Source organism: Cinclus cinclus, chromosome 1 (genome assembly GCF_963662255.1).
Source record: "Cinclus cinclus chromosome 1, bCinCin1.1, whole genome shotgun sequence".
In the NCBI taxonomy this organism is placed as follows: domain Eukaryota; kingdom Metazoa; phylum Chordata; class Aves; order Passeriformes; family Cinclidae; genus Cinclus; species Cinclus cinclus.
The window spans coordinates 7,164,884-7,184,322 of record NC_085046.1 but is presented as its reverse complement, the minus strand read 5'-3'; the positions used below and the strand labels follow the sequence as shown (position 1 = coordinate 7,184,322).

Genomic DNA, 19,439 nt, shown 5'->3' with positions numbered 1-19,439 from the left:
TACCTATGCAGTGCAGAGACTGATGCTGCATTGATGTGATTTCCTTCTTCCCTGTGCAATTCACTCCCTGCTTTACAAGGACATCATGAGGTCACATCCCCAAATCCTATCTCCTTTCAGGCATTCAGATCCATAAGGACTCTTCAGGCAAGGTGATTCTCTGGTGTGTTGGTATCAAGGAAGGTGTTGGAAGACAAGTGAATTCACCACAAGCCAGCATTTATTTTAGTACAAGTGTCCTTTTTAGATCCACCTGTGTCAGATGATGTTAAACAAATTACATTTTCTCATCCTTACCCAGTCATACCAAAGAGCTCTTGAATCTTCTGATGTTGATACCTGAGACCTGGGTGAGGCATGCAGCCTTAAAGTTTATTGCAGCTTTGATGAAGTCCTAAAATTGATACAATTCCTTAAATAAAAAGCACTGGAAAACTGAATCTGCCTACAGATCTGAAAAAAAACCATTGTCATTAAATACTGAGACACTTTTGTCTTCCAATATCCTGGCAGTAGGTTGGAGAAAATGATGTAGATATATAAATTCTGATCTGGGACAGTTGTTCAGCCTTATAAGCCATACTGTGTTGTCAGGTAACAGAGACATATGCCCCCCCAAAATGAGTATGAACAGATTCCTTCAGGGAAGGCTGGAGGGAAGAGAAACAGCCAGGGAAGTTTTGAACAGGACACCTGCTGTCCTTGCCTGTGGTACGGAGTCCTACAGCCCTGCTGGAGAGTTCAGAGCTGCCTTAGAGGCATTAACGGAGACTGAGGCAAAATATTTTCTTTCCTGAGAGAGCTTAAGACTGAGGAAAACAAAAGTTGCAGGACACTCAAAGAGATCTTTTATTTTCTGAGTGTCATTTGCCATCATCCTGGGTCTTTGGCCAGACTAAAATATCTCACATCAGCTGTGCTATAGTATAAAGACTTCAAAGGCTTGCAGCTGGCAGATTTCGCTCACAGGAGCAAAATTTTCTCAGATAAATCCTTACAATGTGTAGGTTTGCTTATGTAAAAAAGAACTACTTGTATGAACAAAGATTTCAGGATCAGACATTTATTATTAATATCAAAGTTGCTAAGCACAGAAGCACATGCAGCTCAAAAATCCCTCTCAGCCCAACTATTTCAAACTTACTTGGAAAATACTCTGCCAGCAATGGTACTATGCAGACAAGAATCCAAGAGAAAAATCACTTTATGTCTTTCTGAGAAATTAAATGGTAGCTTTCCTCTTAGATATGCAAACCAAATGAAATTAACTGAACATTTTTAGAGGATGGCTATGTTTGTTTAATATCTCTGCTAAACTTCTGCTGGGGTCAAGATGAATTTGGCTATTGACTTAGCAGTAGGAAAACTCCACAGAAGGGAAAAGTGTAGGGAAGAGATGAGCGTTCTTCCAAAATCCAAACTAAGCCTCAGAGAATGGAAAGCTAATCCATTAGCTCTATTAACTAGTTAAAAGTTAGAATTCACTTCATGAAACCTGTCTGTTTCTGAGGCTTGACCAACAAAAATAGATGTATAAACCCTGTGTTCCCCTTTTCTATCAAAGAGTGTGGTAAAAGCCATTGACTGATTTGATACTCTCAGCCCTGAGTTTTAGCTGGGTTCCAGAAGCATTACAGCTCCTCTCAGCAGAGAGGCGTATTTGGGGGTAGTAGAGGTTTTGGCAATTGTTTTGCTCTGTAAACTCAGTGTGTCAAGCCATCCCGCCATATAAGTCAGAACAGATTTGAGAATACTCTGAAGGGTTCTGGGTATCACCACAATCAGGTCACAGAAGCTGTCATGCCAGCTGTCACCAACAAGTGCTATAAAAGTCATTATGACAAAACCATCGGGACAGAAACACTCTCCCTGGGCTTCTCATCCCAGGTCACAGCACAGATCTTGTTTTCTTTCAATCTAAATTATGCTCTGCAACATGTGTATGTTTACACTGAAGTCATAAAGGAACTGAGAGACGGATCTGTCTGTTCCACTGAAGTCTTGGAAAGGCAATTGTCTCTCTAAAATTCATGAGAATGCAGGGCTGATGGCATGTGACAACACCTTGTTGTGAAGCCACTGACCTCGTTTTATGCAACCAACAGAAGAAACCTGGAGCTGGTCAGATGACAGCAGAAATGGAAACACTGCAGCACATGGAGGAGCAGAGAAGGGCACGTGCCTCTCCCATGCCACCAAATTCCAAAGGAACAAAATGGAAGAAGCAATTTCTGTGCTCTGTCACTACAGAGCAAACTATGGTGAGAATGGTAATATCTCCTTGGAAGCACTTAAGTGCTCTATCCTACAGGGTTTTATCCTGTAACAATGAAGTGTATCAACAGGTGTCCTACAGGTCCTTGTCCAGCAGGGCTTACTGAAAGAGAATCTATATGTTATTTAAGCATAGAGTGGATTTAGACTCATTTATTTATTGCAACTCTTCATATACTTTAAATTAGAATTCATAGCTCTTGTTTTTGCCCCAGAGTAACTGCAGAAATAAGTGACATATAACCAAGAAATTTTTGAAATGGATTTTCAGCACGTTATGGCTGGTATGAAAGGTTGCACTACCTTCTGAGGGCTTATCACAAGCATCAGAAAAAAAGAAAGAGTTTACTTTACACTTCCATCTCCTCTGTCTGTCGATTTCTGTCTCACTTTGTGGGTTGATGCCAGGCCAGCACCAGCAATAATCAGCATTTATGAAAAGCTTTCTTTAATGTTTGCATGACAAGGTGCTGAATCAATACAAAAAAGAGGCACCTCATTTCAAGGAGGTTTACAAAGAAAGAAAGAGGAGGGAAAGCCCTTGGAAGAAGGCTCCCCAAATCAGCCCAATCCACTAATCTTAGCTTTCCTACTGAAACAACTGATTTAGGGTCTTACCACCCAGCGTATAAAACAGCTCATGGATCTGGGATTAAACCCAGGTGGACTGGCTGCCATGAGCACATAAATGTTACTTACTTGATAAATGCAGGAATAAAGCCTGCTTTGACTCCATTTTCTAAATGGTTCCATAAAGCCACCTGGCCCTTTGTACAGTAGTGTTATTTATATTAAAGAATTACCCAGAAAACTCACAAAAAAATCCCATAAATCTTAGAGCTCACAAGGGACCAGTACAGGGCTCAGCAGAAATGCTAAATACAAAATTTCCCGTGTTTAGTGTCTTTCTTTTTCAGGAGTTACACGTTTAATCCAAAAAGCCATCCCAGCACTCCCAAATAAAAATGAACACACCAAGTAGTCATCAGAAAGAAAAGTGTACAACAGTTTGCTAAAGCCTGAAAATAGCAAGAACATATTTTAATGTAATGAATCATAAAGCACTCAGGAGTTATCTGGGTAAAATTACTCATTTTTTTATTCTGCAACAATAAAATATATCAACAAATAATAGATCCCCTCAGGATTCTTAACAGACCCTAGTTGTCTTGAGAATGTATCTGCTTTTACACTGTGCAGTAAGACAGGAAAAATATATCACAAGTGGCTGGTGAAACAGGAACTGGCAGATCCATTAAAAGGGTTTCCCACAAAGAGTCTCTAAAATGACATTTGCTGGAAATAGATTATACAGCCCATTTTCCTACTTATGCTATGAGCAGACAAATCCCCAAATGCACATATGAATGTCAAACCAATTGAATAATCCCAAACTTTTGACATAATTACATATTCCACCTTTCTAAATGGTCTTGGAGCCCTTAAACAGTAGCTAACACTGTGATGCAAAATATGCAGGTAAAAGATGATTTGCCATTTGACCTTTAGTATCTGTGATATTTAACCAGGCTCTGAAGTTGACAGATTAACAAGGAAAAGAGAATAAAGTAGAATGCAGGAAGGCTGCTGCTATGCATTGGCAAAAAGCTCATGTATTTTGTACCTTGTTTTCTCATCATGGTGGGAAAGGGAGGGGAAAGCAAGCTCAGGAGGAAAATACCAAGCAAATATTAGCCAGAGGTTGTGTTTCTTTCTCCTGCATGGACATACCATGTGTGTAAAGGATACCACACTGTCACGTGGATTCTTCTATTGGTCAGTCACAAATAAGCAGATCCGATGTTCACAGGGTAATTGTGTTGTTCATACAGATCTTCCACGAGAGAAAAGGACAATTATTTGACTAAAAAACCTCACTGCCATAATCTGTTATGGTAGTCTGTGGAAGATTAAAGCAGGTTGTTGTACCTGCTTTACAGTTGTACCTGCTATACAGAATATTCTGTATCTTTTGTGAAAGTCAACAATAAAAACTGAATTTTCACTTAATGTGTCAACATAATTTGCCATAAAGATCAAAATTCTTTATGATACCATTTTGTTAACCCTTCTGTTGAATCCTTCTTTTGCCATTACATGTTGAACTGGCCCTCCAAAGGGATGAAAACGCCATTCTTGTACCTGACCACCAACTTCTGTGTAATGTTTTGTTCAATTTTCGTACTTTCATTCTCCCCTCTATTTGTGATTTAGAGCACAAAGGGTCACCTCTGGCTGTGGCATGGTTGGTTAATGATCTTTTCATTTTTTCCCTCAGTGGAGGCAGAATGGTCAGCAGCGCTCTCCTCAGCCCAACTATTTTTGCAAAGGGTTTTATTTTACTGCTAATAGGCACTCCATAGTAACCATCTTGGAATTAGATTCCCACAGAAGCATCATGCTGTCTTTTCCTTTTGTGTCACTGCAATAAAAAAAGAAAAACTATCGAAATCCATACTGGTATTTTGTACACTGCACTCACTGACTCTCGATTACTTGCAAGAACAAAACAAATCAATAAAGCCGTATAATTTGAGGTGTCTTCAACATTCCCACCTTTCAGAATGATTGTGATACTGACCTATTCTTTCTTCTGAGACAGCATATTCTATTTTGTCCCTGCATTGCATTATCCCTTTATACTTTATCACTTCTCCAGTAATGCACCTCCAGTACAGTCTCATGCTGTGTGTCAACCTGCTTGTACAGCCCTCTAAGGAACTCTGCCCATTTCTCTTCGTGCCTCTAATAAATTAGAAAACCCATAATGAAATGCTATCAACGAGCATTTCCTGAGCATTAGTTCAGCTGGCAGCCAATAACCCACAGCTGTCATCAAACACCTGATTTGGGATGCTCTTACCCATTTATCCAGCTGATCAGCCACATGTGTGATGTGCTCACAGCCACAGAAGGGGAACTCTGGCACTGCTGGGACACTCCAGGACAGGCTGGGGAGCTCAGGGGAGGGCAGAGATGGGGGAAATGGGCTTAAGCAAGAAAGGTGATGAGAAGAAGGGGGTCTCTGAATCAATCAATATACAGAGAATTCGGCAACTGGTTGCCAGTGCTATGATTGTCTCTGTATTTCAGAGGATTAATTTAACATTTGTGCAAAAGGAGGAAGATATATACTTGGGAAATGCCTCTAGTAGAGTTGTTAAGGGAAGTAAAGCTTCTGCATGCAAAGAGGAGGGAAGGATGCTGACCCAGCAGGGTAACTGCCTGGGTGGGGTGACACAGCCAACACTATTCTGTCAGTGCCTCAGAGCCAGTGGGTCTGTGCCTCACCTCAATCACACCAGTGAGGGACAGGAGCTGCTCCACTCATACCCAGTGTCAGAGGAAATCAGCAACCGGGTGTCTCCAGAGCCAGGAAGAAACTTTAGCATTTGATTTGGAAGAAGAAAGTAATAAAAGAGGCGGTGGATCACCAGGATATGTCTCTATTTTGCAAATCTTTTCACAATTTAATCTCTTAAGACTGAGAGTCAAATCATTGTCCTTGTTGTTTAAAGGACAACCAGAACTCCAGCCATGCAGAGCTGTGAATGCCCTGCCACCCACACTAGAGAGGCTTCTTTGGAGAACAATGTCACATCAAGGTGACATCAGGGAGGGACAGCACATTCCTGCCATGGGGACTTGCATTTTGGAAGCATTTATAACACAAGCTGAAGCTGACTGTGATGGGGTCATACGCCACAGGGAGCACGCACACTTAAAATGTAAATCTCTCCCACAAACATACAGAGGCTGTGCTGGGATTAGAAACTGATTTTCCAAGCACCAAACCAAAGGTCTCTGAAACATCAAAGCCAATGGGATACTCCTTTGCAAATAATCTTGTCTCAAGTTTACAAAACAACCGTAAATAAAGTGTGATGACAACATCCTCCACAGTAAGGGATGGACCGCTGTGTTGTAAGAGAATGCTGCTAATTCACCTTTCACAAACTGATTATCTCAGTTGTTTCATGAAAATAATTCTTTATTAAAAGCTTAGCTTGAAAATTGCACTTTTGAGAGCCTTATACTGCTGACAGGACCAAAAGGGAATTTCGAGGCCGGATGAGGATTTATGACTGTGTGACGGCAGCGGAGTGGAGTGGATGCTCTTTTTGTTACTAATGCAGCTCCACAAGCAACTTAGGCTGCAGGTATTAACATCCAGCTCGTGTGCCAGCTCTCACCCCTCGGAGAGCGCTAATCCAATCTGCCAACTGCTGCTGCACTCTAATACAGCTCTGCCCTGCCAAGCAATTACAAAAGCCTCCTTTTGCTCCCGAGCCACCTGTCCCTCACAGCGCTTCGCTGGCCCCACAAAGCCCTTGCTGACACTGGCTTAAAGGACGACTGCTCCATTTCAAACTGGTAAATAAAATGGGAGATGCAAAGCACTCCGTAGGATTTTTGCACCAACCTTTGTGCACTTGTTGATGCTCAGGTTGTTGCGATTTAGCTGCAATGAAGTTGCAAATAATTATGAATGAGGGTTATCAATAATAAGTTCAGTCTTTTGTTGATATTTTTAATCTGTTATCAATATTCACATCACAGATGTAAACTCCCAGGCTTGCCCTCCCACCCTCTATTCAGAAACTTGGAAATGAGAATGAAAATATCTAGTACATAGCTGTTATTCTAACACACCAAACAATATATCTATGAAAAAGAAGTAAAAGATGAACAAACATTATTACGTATTACTAGTACAAAAGTAGCCTGAGGCCAAATAAAAATTTTAGAAGGAGATAGCAATTATCCCAAGTCCAGGTAACATAGAATGCCTTCAGGTCCATACGGTCACACCCACAGAAACACACAGCCATGATTCTCTAGGAGTATTAGGGATCATAATAATCACTGTGTTGGGCCAGACCCTGGCTCAGTAGCCCAAATCCAACTCAGACAGAAGACTGGAGTTATCTGATTTACAGACATCCTTTCCCAAAATACTTTCCCAGGCTCTTGCACTTTGCAGCTTGGAGTGCCTGTGTTTGCATCTGTCTACCTTGAGGGATGTCCTTGCCACTGACCTCTCCAGACATTCTTTACGAGCATTTACCCTTTTTGCACCTACAAACTCATGCAGCAACTCCCTTTTCCCAGACAATGGTGCCAAAAGCTTGTGTGGGGTATGATTCCTCTCAGCAGCCTTTGATGTTTATTTTAGCCTTAGAATTTTACTCTGAATCACACTGTTTATGGAGGCAGCCTGGGATAGCTGGTGGAGATGGGAGTTTACAGGGCTCACATCCACATTCACTTGACTGACTCTCACTTTCATTGTCTTTGTTGCAAGTCTTAGGGCTGAAGGACAGCATGAGAAATCAATGCTTAATAAAGCTTTTAATGAAACATTAGATAATGCCTTCTTTCAAAGAAACATTTCTTGAGCTGTGCGGACACTGACTGTGGATATATTCTAAAAGCCTCTTTTCTTGTGAAGTTTACAATGCAAATGGTAAAGCTTTGTAGCAATTATGTGAGAAGCAAGCCGTGAAAATGTGCTGAATGCTTAGTACATCTAATTCATTTATTAATTTTTAAATAATTCACTTTAGAGGCAGAAATTAATAACTACAGAATCACAGCATAAGTTCTTTTTATTAAAATTTACACTTAGCATGTAAAAATTGCTTTTTCTACTGTAGCAGCTGAGAATGTGAATACTACAAAGAAGTTAGTGCTGGCTTTGAAATTTTTAAAGTTGATCCTAGGCTCAGGACACTTTTGGAAGACTCAAAGAAAAGAATTTGAAACAAGAAAGATGAGCCCATCAGAAAGCATTAGAGAGCAACAGTTTAAAATGTGAAAGAAACTAAAATATTCAGATGCATGCAAGGAACCTTGCATATGGTTCAAATCATATTGCAAATGGTCAAAAATCATCTCCCCATTCAGTGAAAGATTCATTTTCCAGTTCCATATGAAATCAGAAGAATCAGAGCTGTATCTCAATGTACACACAGATCTAGTTTACTGAAAGAGACAATTCTGAATTTTGACATAAAGAAAACAAACTGAAATCACATAGAAGGCAGGAAGACATTTTATGTGTTATCTTTGCTGTGCTGTGGGCAACTCCCATAGGGTAAATGGTCTGTGATGATGATGAGCATCTCTTTGGAAAGCAGGGGGAGAACAAAGGGGACAGGAAGGAGCACAGAACCTGTCCTGCTCCGTGCCTGCTGCAGAACCCTGCACAGCACTGCCAGCAACAGCATCACTCTTCCACTTCTGCACACAAAAATATGGGCACTTATGCATTTAAAGACATGACTAAAGCCCCATGATTCCTCTCCCTTTGCAAGAAAGAGCTTCTTTTGAGCAGAGAATAGAAGAAAAAAGAATAGAAGATTCCATTTTCAAATATGGGTCATTAGCTGCCCAAGGAGGAACTTTAATTTTTGGTTTTAACATCAAGCCGGTAAAAGCAGAGTTCTGCAGGCAGTTAAAGAGATAAAAGGCACTTGTTCAGGGGAAATACAGAGAGCCACACACTCCTTGGATTTAGGCATGTAACTTGGCTAAAGAGGAGAACATTTGCATCAGAAGATTTGCATTTATGAGTGCAGAAACATCATTGGAGTGCCCTGCATAGCAAGAGCTGTTTTTCCAGAAGAGGGCACTAAATATATATTTTTTTACTATTTCAGTGATTTAAAAATTAAAAGGACTGGAAATCAGAAGAATTAGATTGTAGACTGCTTCATATGTTTCTGCAGAGACACCAGAATTAAATTCTTTCTAGTTTTGCTTTCTGAAGCTTTTTGCATCTCTGTTGTTTTCTCATTATGTATGCTATTCCTAGTGTATTTCTTTCTTTAATATTTTAAAATAAACACCTATACTTATTATGATCCAGCACAAACCAGGATGTTCATAGTCCCTAAGAACTTAGGAAGCAAATTTGTGCTAAAAAGCAGGAGCTCCTCTCTAATATAATTCTGAAACCTCTCTATGTTGCAAGGAATCTAATTATTTGTTAGAATTTTTTTTTCAATAATTTTCATACTGGTATTTATTTCATTCTCTGTAAAGCAAAGTTACCCCATGTTTCACTAAGATAGATTCCCATACAAGTGCAAGAAAGAAAACTGATTTACTGCTGTCCATCTGACAATCCATTTGACTATCTAGGAAACCTTGTGCATTATCTAATGAAGGCTTCATTCAAAAACAAATTGCAATTTATTTTTAAGACATTTTGTGAATTTTATTAGGACATTAATCTCTACCAGTTTGTTCAAGTTAGCTCATCTATACATCTATATTTCTCATTCTGCTTCCTTTCCTTCAGAAAAGGAAGCAGAATGATAAATATAACTTTATGCAAGCTAAGAAAAATTGTTTTTTTTTTGTATCATAGTGTTTCGCCTTGAGGCTTTTTTATTTCTCTTCCCTGCTTGATGAAAATCTCATTTACTAAAGAAAATATTTACAGAGGAAGACTGCTGATAGCTGATACTGATACATAACACACCTATGTACTTCTGCATGACAGGCTAATTATTTCTGAGTTTTGATGCTCCTCTAGTCTTCCCTGGAACTGTGGATTTGTTTTTCAGTTTACTGATGTGTACCTGTGCCTGTGAATAAATGCAGGATACAGTTTATTGGCCTTTGCTACATAAGCAAGGCTGTCCAACTTAGTCTGAAAAACAATTTTGCACTCAGTCATGTTTGTGCAATTTCTTTTGAAGCCTCCCAGCTCAATTCAGGAGGCTTTAAGTTTAATTCTAATTCAATTTATCTGCATTATTAGGAGAAGAGCAAGGGTTTAAGCAATTGTTTTTAATAGGAAAGCAGTTAAAGCTCATCAGCTGAAGTCAGCAGACTCCGTTTTTAATGCTCTGCATTTCAAGTTTTCAATGCTCTGCATTTCATGCAGAGTATTTTGCTGCAATGATCAGACTAAACAGCTCCTGGAGTGGAGAGAATGGAGACTTGGTAAGAAATTGGGGTTTGGTGCAGTTTTACTATAACCACTGCTATGTAGGGAGCAGGAACCAGCAAACCTGGAATGTGGGGATGGAGGACTGCAGGCTGTGCTGAGCTTTGCTTCCCAGCTCAGGCAAACACATCATGTGTTTCATGAATGCACCCAGACCACCATTCCAGAAGCACGGACATCCCCCTGGGAACATCCCCCAAAACCAGGGAGCAATAGAGCTAGAGACCTGGTATCCAATGTGATTTTATCGTTGCCCCATGAAAGAGCTGCAGGCCCTAGGTCACCATGGTGGCTGCCAATGGTAAATCATAAAATGGTTTGGGCTTGGAGATCATCCAGTTCCAACCTCTCTACTGTGGGCAGGAGCACCTTCTACTAGACCAGGTTCCCCCTAAGTTGAGATGATCCCACTCCAAGAATACCTGCTGGGGATGAGTAGAGTGCCCACTCTTTATATTTTAAGGGTGCAAACATATTTTCTGTGGATAATAGACGCAAGCAGCCCCCACCCAGCCATTCCTCCTTGCTGACACTCAGTGTCTATCCTTTCCCTTTTATTAAGAGAGAAAACAAAGACAAAGTATGCAGACTCAGGATGTGTCTTTTCATTCCTCTTCTTTTTTTATTCGTTTCTACTAAGTTGCAATGACAGACCCTTAATTTTAAATAAGAACCCATTGTTCCATGGCTCAAGGATCCTAACTACCAAAATGTCCTTACAGTACATTTGTTTGAATTCCTATCCCCCTCTAAAGTCTTGTTTAAACTATTTTTTTCTCATTAAATCAATCTGCTCCAAAGCAGAATTGCTGTCAAAAGCAAAGAACCATTTAGGATACATAAAGGAGCACAGTTTCTGCTGGAACTTTGTCAGGATTTCAAATGAACCATGAGGGTCTTCCAATCCAAATAAAGAATAGGTTTGACCTGTTTTCTTCCCCTGTGTTAGTCCAAAATTAGCCCTAAAATTTAACAGCATGAAATTAGTTTCTGTAGTTTCTCCCTCAAAAGAAAACTCTAGGATTAAACTTGTCAGTAATTATTGTTCCACTGGCCTGTAACTGTGTCCAAAAATTTCTATTCTAAACAAGCAACGGGACAGAAATTGGTGGAGTGTTGACTGCTGAGCAGGAAGAACAAATACTCTCACCATTTGATAATGTTTACTCAATTAAAGTGGGTATCCACCCTCCTACAGTAAGAACTTTTAATTGTGTAAGCGTGTGCAGCCAAGAGATTTGGCATCAGAAGGGCCCTGCTGCTGAAGGCACGACTGAGGACACCTGAGAAAGCAGTGTTTGCACAACTCTGTAGAAGAGTTTTGAAAACCCACGAATCCCTCGAGACCTGTGTGGCAAACTTCCCTCTCTCTCTGTGCCACTGCAGATATCAAATATTAATTAACCTGAAACAAATACTGATACCAGCATAGGTCAGCACGTTGGTTCATCTGACAGATATTGCTACTTCTGCCTGCTCTGAGATTCACTGGTAGGAAAACCCCCCAGCTGCTGAGGTTTCATGTATCAGCAGCTTTGGTTTATTCGATGAAAGGTGACCACAAAGAGCTGATCTCCTGGCTTAGATAGACTCCCCCACGTTGGACAGAAAAGCAAATGGGAGTGTGGAAATGTTTTTTTGACTCAACCTTCTCTGATGACTTCAAAAATTCTGTTTTGTCTATCTTGTTGAAAACAGCAGATGAGGGAATTTGATCATAGTGGGTTTGAGGCTGGAGAAGACAGGCTGTCTTTCAGAAAGACCAGATTCATAATTAAAAATTACCACAACAGTCTCCTTTTTAAAGAGAATTTTGCCTTTAAGTGTTGTCAAACAAAAGCTGCTGTTTCACCTTTAAATCCAAAGTAAATTATCACCCACAAAATTAGCCTCTTCTATGCTCTTAGCACATTCTTGTTAATGCAACACTTCTGGACACACAGGCCTCAGCTTTAGTTATGCACATGCAGCTGGAGCACTGCTGTTCTACCATGAAGGTGTTAAACAGCACTTATCAAACAAGGTTATTCACACTACTGATCTCGGCTGTTAAAATAATATCACTCCAAACAGGATTTGTAAGAAGAAGGAGAAAAAAAAAGGTGGTCCTCACCTTCAGCCCTGAAGCCCCAGAACAACCTCATTGAAAGCCCACATAGGCACACACATAAAAAATGCTGCCATTTTCAGAAGCTGTGAGCATTTTATTGAGATATTAAAGATTAGCTGAATGGTATTAATAATCTTTATTCTATAGAATATGTTGCTTTCCTGAAAATGTAGCAAATTGTCAGATTTGATGAGTGGCTGGCCTATGCATTTCCACTAATTCATTAATAATTTTACTCATTAAAAAAGCACTGAATGACTACAGTCAAACTGCTCATTCTTCATTCACAACTACATTCATACCGCTGGTGAATTGAGAAAAGAAAAGAGAGTCTGCCTGAACATACACGCATGCACAGATGGAATAATAGAAATATTTTAACCAATATAAACAGTATTTGGATTGAGTCCTTCTCTTCTTTTTCATTTAGTAAGTGCTTATCCTAATCCATTATTTATCCTAATAACAGTAACTTTCTCACAAGCATATGAAGTTACAGTGCTTTAGGCTTGAAAATGTTGGAAAAATTAATTTTACCCACCAGCCGTTGATGTAAGTGAACTGTGCCCTTATATTGTGGAGTTTTCCAATAGAGGAGTCCTGATTTATGGACAACAATGATTCAAAACTGCATTCACATTAAAAATAGGATATGAAAAACCACAAATGTAATCTTTTTACCTCAAAATGGCCCCCTGAAAAACTAATAATTTACAACAAACACCAAAGATTAAGAAACAATCAATAAAGCAGATAGCATTATTTTATGACAGAAATATTCTATCTGTGCTCACTTTATCATGAAATCACTAAACATTTTCAGTGTTCCTGAAAACAACATTAGGCGAAAATGAAAAAAATAAATTTGAAATGTATTTATTGCCATAAAAAGAAAACAGATTTATGTAAGCCTCTTTCTAGGTCTGGTAAATCCATTTCAATTAAGCAATAAATATCATGACTACAGTCTGAGCAGTATTACTGATGATAGTTATGACAGTGTTCAATTTTCAGAGGTGTATTTATCATAATAATGTTTATCACCTAGCTCAAAAGGATGTTGTGAGGATTCATTAATATTTATACCCATTAGTGTTTTGGAAATAACAAGAATTATGTTATTTTAAATTTTACACAACTAATTAAATTAGTACGAGGTTGTAATTGGACCATAAGCCCAAAACCTATTCATTCCACATAACAACCAGACTTGGAGAAATAATAAAAAATAGTAACAACAAAAATAGCAATATGTTGCTTTCTATAAATAATGCTTTTTTACTTCATTCACACTCTAAATACCAAATCTAAGGTTTTGTCTGGGTCTTTCTGAGCTCGCTTTGGTCCCACTGCTTGTGTTAGAGATACAGGCAGGGAAAACAGAAATACTGAACTCACCACATGAACTAGGCTAAAAAAAATAATAATTGAGTGCGTTCTAATTACAACAATGATTCATTCTTTCCAGTCTTTGGGATTTAAAAAGAGCATCTCTTTTACTGCAAAATAGGTAACAGCATCTGTTGTTATCAGCTGCAAAAACCTCTGAGCCCTAACTTTGTCCAGAAGCCTTTGCAGTTTGGTCCATGCTAATCAGCCAGGGTGTCTAAGTGTAATTGCCCTTAACTGGCACAAGCACAGTAATAGGCTGGTGAAATTGGAGACAAAGAGCAAAAGCTTTAAGAAGAATCTTGGCAGCTTTAATTCCTCTCTTGCACAGTGAGAGCACTGATTCCTAATAAAGCAATCAAATATTCGCTATTTAACATCTCACTATGTCACTCCAGAAAATAAGTTTTCTCCTCACTTATTTCCTCTTTCTTTTATTCCATTACACAAACTCCACTGATAACTGACTGTCACAGAAAGCTGCACAAGCTTTAGTTACTTGTCTTTACTATTACCTCAGTCACAGCAATGCCACAAGGTTTAAGGGTTGCTTTGTGACTTGGCTATTTAGAAAACTCCTTTTGGAGACTAGGGATACTCACAGAGGTGGTTCCAGCCCAAAGACCTGTGTGTGTCCCCAGGAAGCACACGGGGAGAACAGAGCCTGCCCATCAGTGTTGGTGGAGCCATGAGCTGGGCAAGCATCCTTGGTCTGGTCCCAGCAGAGAGCCGTGAGCCTCTGCAGCATCCCTTGTGCTGAGCTGCTGTGGCCAAACCCTGCTTGCCCACGTGTTTTGGGGTTATGAAACCCTACATCAGAGCCCCACATGCTTGTTTTGGTAAAGGATGATTTGAAATCAAAGTTTCTCTGTAGAGGTGTTTATTCCACAGTGCTTTCCTGAAATGTCACTCTGCCGTTTCAGCCTCAGCTTGCACCTTGTTTTGGTGGAAAGAAACTAAAAACAAACAGCAGAAAAACTGTGGGAGCTTTTTAAAACAAAGAAGACTGGTGCCTTTCCTGTGGCCTTTCCAGAAAAAGAACAAATCTTCTGTGTTCAAGGTTAGAAAAGCTCCCTATTAGCACAAGGCTTACCCAGAATATTGCTGCCTGAAAGATTAAACTTCTGTAAATATAAGCACTGCAAAAAAAGCATTTACAATGAAACCTGACAGCCAGACTAGCCACAATGTACCCACACCAGCCTCACAGCTGTCTGCCAAGCTTCCTGGGAGAAATATATTTTACGGAACGTGCTTTAATTCATTATCCTTTAAAATGATGAAGTGATACAACAGGAAAACACACATTAGCTGCCTCAGTATCTTTGCAAAAGAAGTGTCTGGCTGTGTTATTCCAGTGTGGGTGTCAGTGCTATCACCTAGACCAACACTGAGCAGGGATGCTTCTGTGCAAATAAATAGAAAAATACAGAAGCAGCTATTGCTGGAAGGAAATGACTTTGTGGCAGTTTTCTTAAAAAAAATATTCCGCTTCATTGGAGTGACACATTGTACTCTTCTAGTGTGATGTTTATTCCTAGCTGGTATTAAACATAGAGGCTGAATCCATTCATTTCAGAATTCAGACAAATGATTAATTCATACTATGCACATTAAAATATTATACACATATTTAAAAGCAGAACAACTCTACTGTGTAAAAAAATGATGAAAATATCTATACGCACAAACAATTAAAAGGCAGCACATCACACTTTCAAATGCCAAAAGCAATAAGAAACAATTTCTGAATGCTGCAAAATAAGAACACAATAATTCCAAAAAACTCCTCTTTTGAAATTGTAGAATTAAACATTAAAGACATGTCCTCTGCCAATACATCTCCTTAAATTTACTTTTGACTTTGCAAAAAGGACAACTGCCCAAGGTTTTGCTGATCAATTTTTGTGTTGCAGAAAACAGTGCAATTTGAATTTTGTCCAAGAATTCAGTTTGAAATGCAGAAAATGTGAAGAGCTAACTAACATGCAATTATTTGTAGCCACAGTCTGCATAGCAAGGGAGAAAAAAGCTGAAGAAGTAATTTAACAGTTATTGCCATTTTAATACACAGAGCCACCCATCATGGCTTAAGGCTGCAATGACCAAGGCTGAAGCCAGCTACCCCTCTATTACATGCTTCAAAACAGAACAAAATAAAACCCAAAACAAAACAAAACAAACCCAACAAAACTTCTTTTCCTCATAAACATGGATCTTAAAGGAATAAAAGAGGGGGGCTTGTTTTGTTTTATTTTGTTTTGCTTGCAGAACTCTTGCCATATATGAATACCTGAACAATTTGCAATGGTCTCTTACAGTGAGTATATGCCACATCCTGAAATGTTCCCAAAGGTCATGTTCTCAGCTTTCCACCCTGGGTTTTCCTTTCTAGGAAGAGATGTGGTGTGATGCAGGGAGCACCTGGCTGGGTGCTGCTCTCTCTTCTCCAGGCAGGCTTCTTGAGAACCACAAACTCAGTGCTTTGCCTGTGCCTCAAACTCACAGGTCAGCAAGCACTGACATGCAGAGAGGAGGATGCAGAGGAAGCACATCCAGCCCATCCATCCCTTTCCATCCCTTTCCATCCCTTTCCATCCCTTTCCATCCCTTTCCATCCCCATGCCCCTCCTGCCACACTGCCCACATCAAGCACTCCTCCACAGACTGAACACAAAGCCTAGGCTGTAAAAGCCCCCTTAATTCTGCTTCTTTCAGGTCTTCAGAGTGTGCAGTCCATTCAGAGGACAAAGGTTGTGAATAAAAGGGTTAATTTCTCATTACTGTTTTTCAGAAATTAAACTTTTTCTCTGTTGTTTTTGTTTGTTGGTTTGGTTTGTTTTTTTCAGATTTCTTTTGTTTTTTTTGTCATTAGAGGCATTTTTTCTGTCATTCTCCAGAGGAACTGAGGAAGCTCTCCCTCCTCAGGGCTCTTCCAGCTTGCACAGTGCATCTGAGCAGAGTTGGCACAGGGCTTCCACAGACAAAGGCTGATTTCCACTAAAAGAGCTGAATTTTACAAAACATCTCTGGCTCACAAGCTAGAGAAATTTGAGAGAAAGGCTTTGCTTGCTCAGTGACCCTTAGGCTGTCTTTCCCACGTTTAGAATTAACACTTCCCCATCCATCTCTGTCTAGAACTCAGTTAAGCTTCAGCTAAGTAAAGTCACACCACCAGTAATTTCCCAGGAAAAATCATTATTAAGTACTCCTAAAGTTTTTGATACAGTCTTATTTTCCCTTCTTCTAAACCAGGCATGCTTCTTCTGGACTTTCATAGCACCAAGTCAGGAATAACTCCAAAAATGATAGCAGAGAAATCAAAGATTTCACCGAAGATGAGCAACAGAGCTACAACCTCCACTACCTAAAGGACCCACAAATTTCCTTTGGATAGCAGTGGAACTGTTATTTACATTATGGGGAAAAAATATGTCAGAGAATTAATTATTTTAATTTTGAAGAATTAGTGATATTTTAGACTATGGAAACAAAATGTATGGGGATTATAGTTCATCCAAGTAGTACAGCATAGCTGTCACTCAAACATTTCAGGCCTTATACCAGCAGAATTGAGAAAGACAAAAATATTATTCATGCAGAAGAATTGCTTCCCCCATGTTTGAGTCTTTGGTCATCATTTAAAAATGACTCATTACACTTTCCCATTTTGAAGTTTGGTAAAAAATTTGCTGTAATCCAGAACTTAGTAGCAACCTAATGGTGATTTTTTACAAATGATTTATACCTAACCCTCTGAAGAAAAGGATTTATAATGAAAGTGATAGCTCAAGCCTAACTGCAGCACTGGGGATGGTGACACCATAATTAATGTATTATTTCAGCTGTGGGAGACACTGACAGTGGCTTTTTGTTCTGCAGAAGAAATTTATAGGGTGACTGAAAAAGGCACCGTGGAAAAAAAATCACAGAAGAGGAATAGAAATCCTAGTAGCAAAGACATGTCCTTACAATCCCTCTCCCGAAGGCTATAAAATCCTGGCAATGACAGTGTTTCCTCTACGGTCTAATTTATACTTTTCTCCTCTACTAGATGGCAGTGTGACATTCTCTCAGAATTGCTAAGTGAGGGGGTTTCTTGCTTTGTTTCATAGGAAGCAATTAATTTAAAGTATCATCTTGCTGGCATAAAAGTGAAAAAAAAAAAAAAGTTTGCTGCTGGCTGTGTATTTTGAAATCAAATCTGTTTACTTACAGGTTCAACATCGAAGGCAAATAGTGCATATTCCCGATCAGGTGACACTTCATACCGGATAGCCTTTAAGGAAACCTGGAAAATAAATACAGTTTTGAAACAGATGTTCTTCAGTTTTCAAGCTAATGACACCTAAAACTGATTGTTAGGATAATCTCTCTAAGGAGGGAGAATACTGCCAGAACTAAATGTTTTGAAAAATATAATATCTTTTTTTTTTTTTTTCAAACACCAGAAATGTTACATGGGTACCCATAAGAGAAAGAATAAATGCATTGTGATTCAGAGCAGGCAACTATATAAAAAAATGCAGAATTTTCCTTACAATCTTACTGAATGGTGGCTGGTGAGGTGGCAGATGTAGGCAGTAGTTAGTAGAAAACTCTGATAAATGGCAATTTATTAATTCCCTCTCATTATCTGTATTCACAGGCCAGTGCAGGAGATCAAAAACTCTAAATAGCTTCTGGAGCAAATCAGAATACAGACACCACTACATCCCCAATTAAGATAACCCAGAGGAAAACTAGGCCATTTTCCCCAGTTAAAAGTCTTTGGGATGCTGCAGTGATCCAGTGCACCCTGACCTGGGTTCTGCAAAAATAAGCACTGTAAATCTTGCTAACAAGAAGAAATGTCAGGGTATCTCAGACTTGCCAGGAATTAGCTTTTTCCAGCTCCACTTTTCATTTGTGTAGTGAAGCCATTTCTCCTTCCCAGTATGTTTCAATATAATGTATTTCTGGCACAGATGGCACCAAGGTCAAAGAGAGGTGCCACTAGCACATCACTCATTCACTGCCTTTTGAATCTCACCCTCTCATCTAACAAATAAGATGTAAGTCCTTGAGTAAGTCCCAGTGAGCAGAATTGGAGGGGGAATTGGGGAAAGACAGAGCACCCCACTGGGGAGGGTCCTCCCCAAGGCCAGTGAGGATGTGGGGGGAGCCCAGGGGACAGCCAGAAACAGAGGGGACAGGTCACACCATCACAGCATGATTTGGGTAGGAAGGGACCTTTAAAGGCTGTCTAGTCCAAACCCCTGCAGTGAGCAGGGACATCTTCACCCAGACCAGGTTGCTCAGAGTCCCATCCAACCTGACCCCAAGCATTTCCAGGGAAGAGGCACCCACCACCTCTCTGGCACATCTAAGGGTCTGATGGTCCAGTGCAGACCAGGGTGGGGGAGCCTGGGAACCAGCAGTGTCAGCACAAAGACAGATTTTATTTACTGTTAGGTCAATAACATGGAGAAAGGAAAACATGACCAAGTAACAAAAGTTTTTTGCCCCACGGCTGGGAAGGAAGAGGAAAAAGACAACATATCTGAGTCAAGTGTAATGGCAGCTCTTGTTCTGGGGCTTTCTGGATTAATGTGGAGGCCACCTGCAGATGTATTTTTCTGAGAGGGCAGAGGAACAAAGGTAGAACAGGCAGTGGGGTGGCAATGGCATTGAAGTGTAGGATTATCTTGTAGCACTGTGCTTCTC

The 19,439-nt window shown here is 39.8% G+C and overlaps 1 protein-coding gene across 1 annotated transcript in view; it reads right to left on the bottom strand.

Annotated features, from left to right (window-relative positions):
* The window catches only part of DPP6 (dipeptidyl peptidase like 6), a 391,697-nt gene that overhangs the window by 113,467 nt on the left and 258,791 nt on the right, over positions 1–19,439 (bottom strand). The window contains exon 5 of the mRNA XM_062506397.1: positions 17,950–18,024. Coding sequence (XP_062362381.1) covers positions 17,950–18,024 — 75 coding nt within the window. The remainder of the gene's footprint in view (positions 1–17,949; positions 18,025–19,439) is intronic.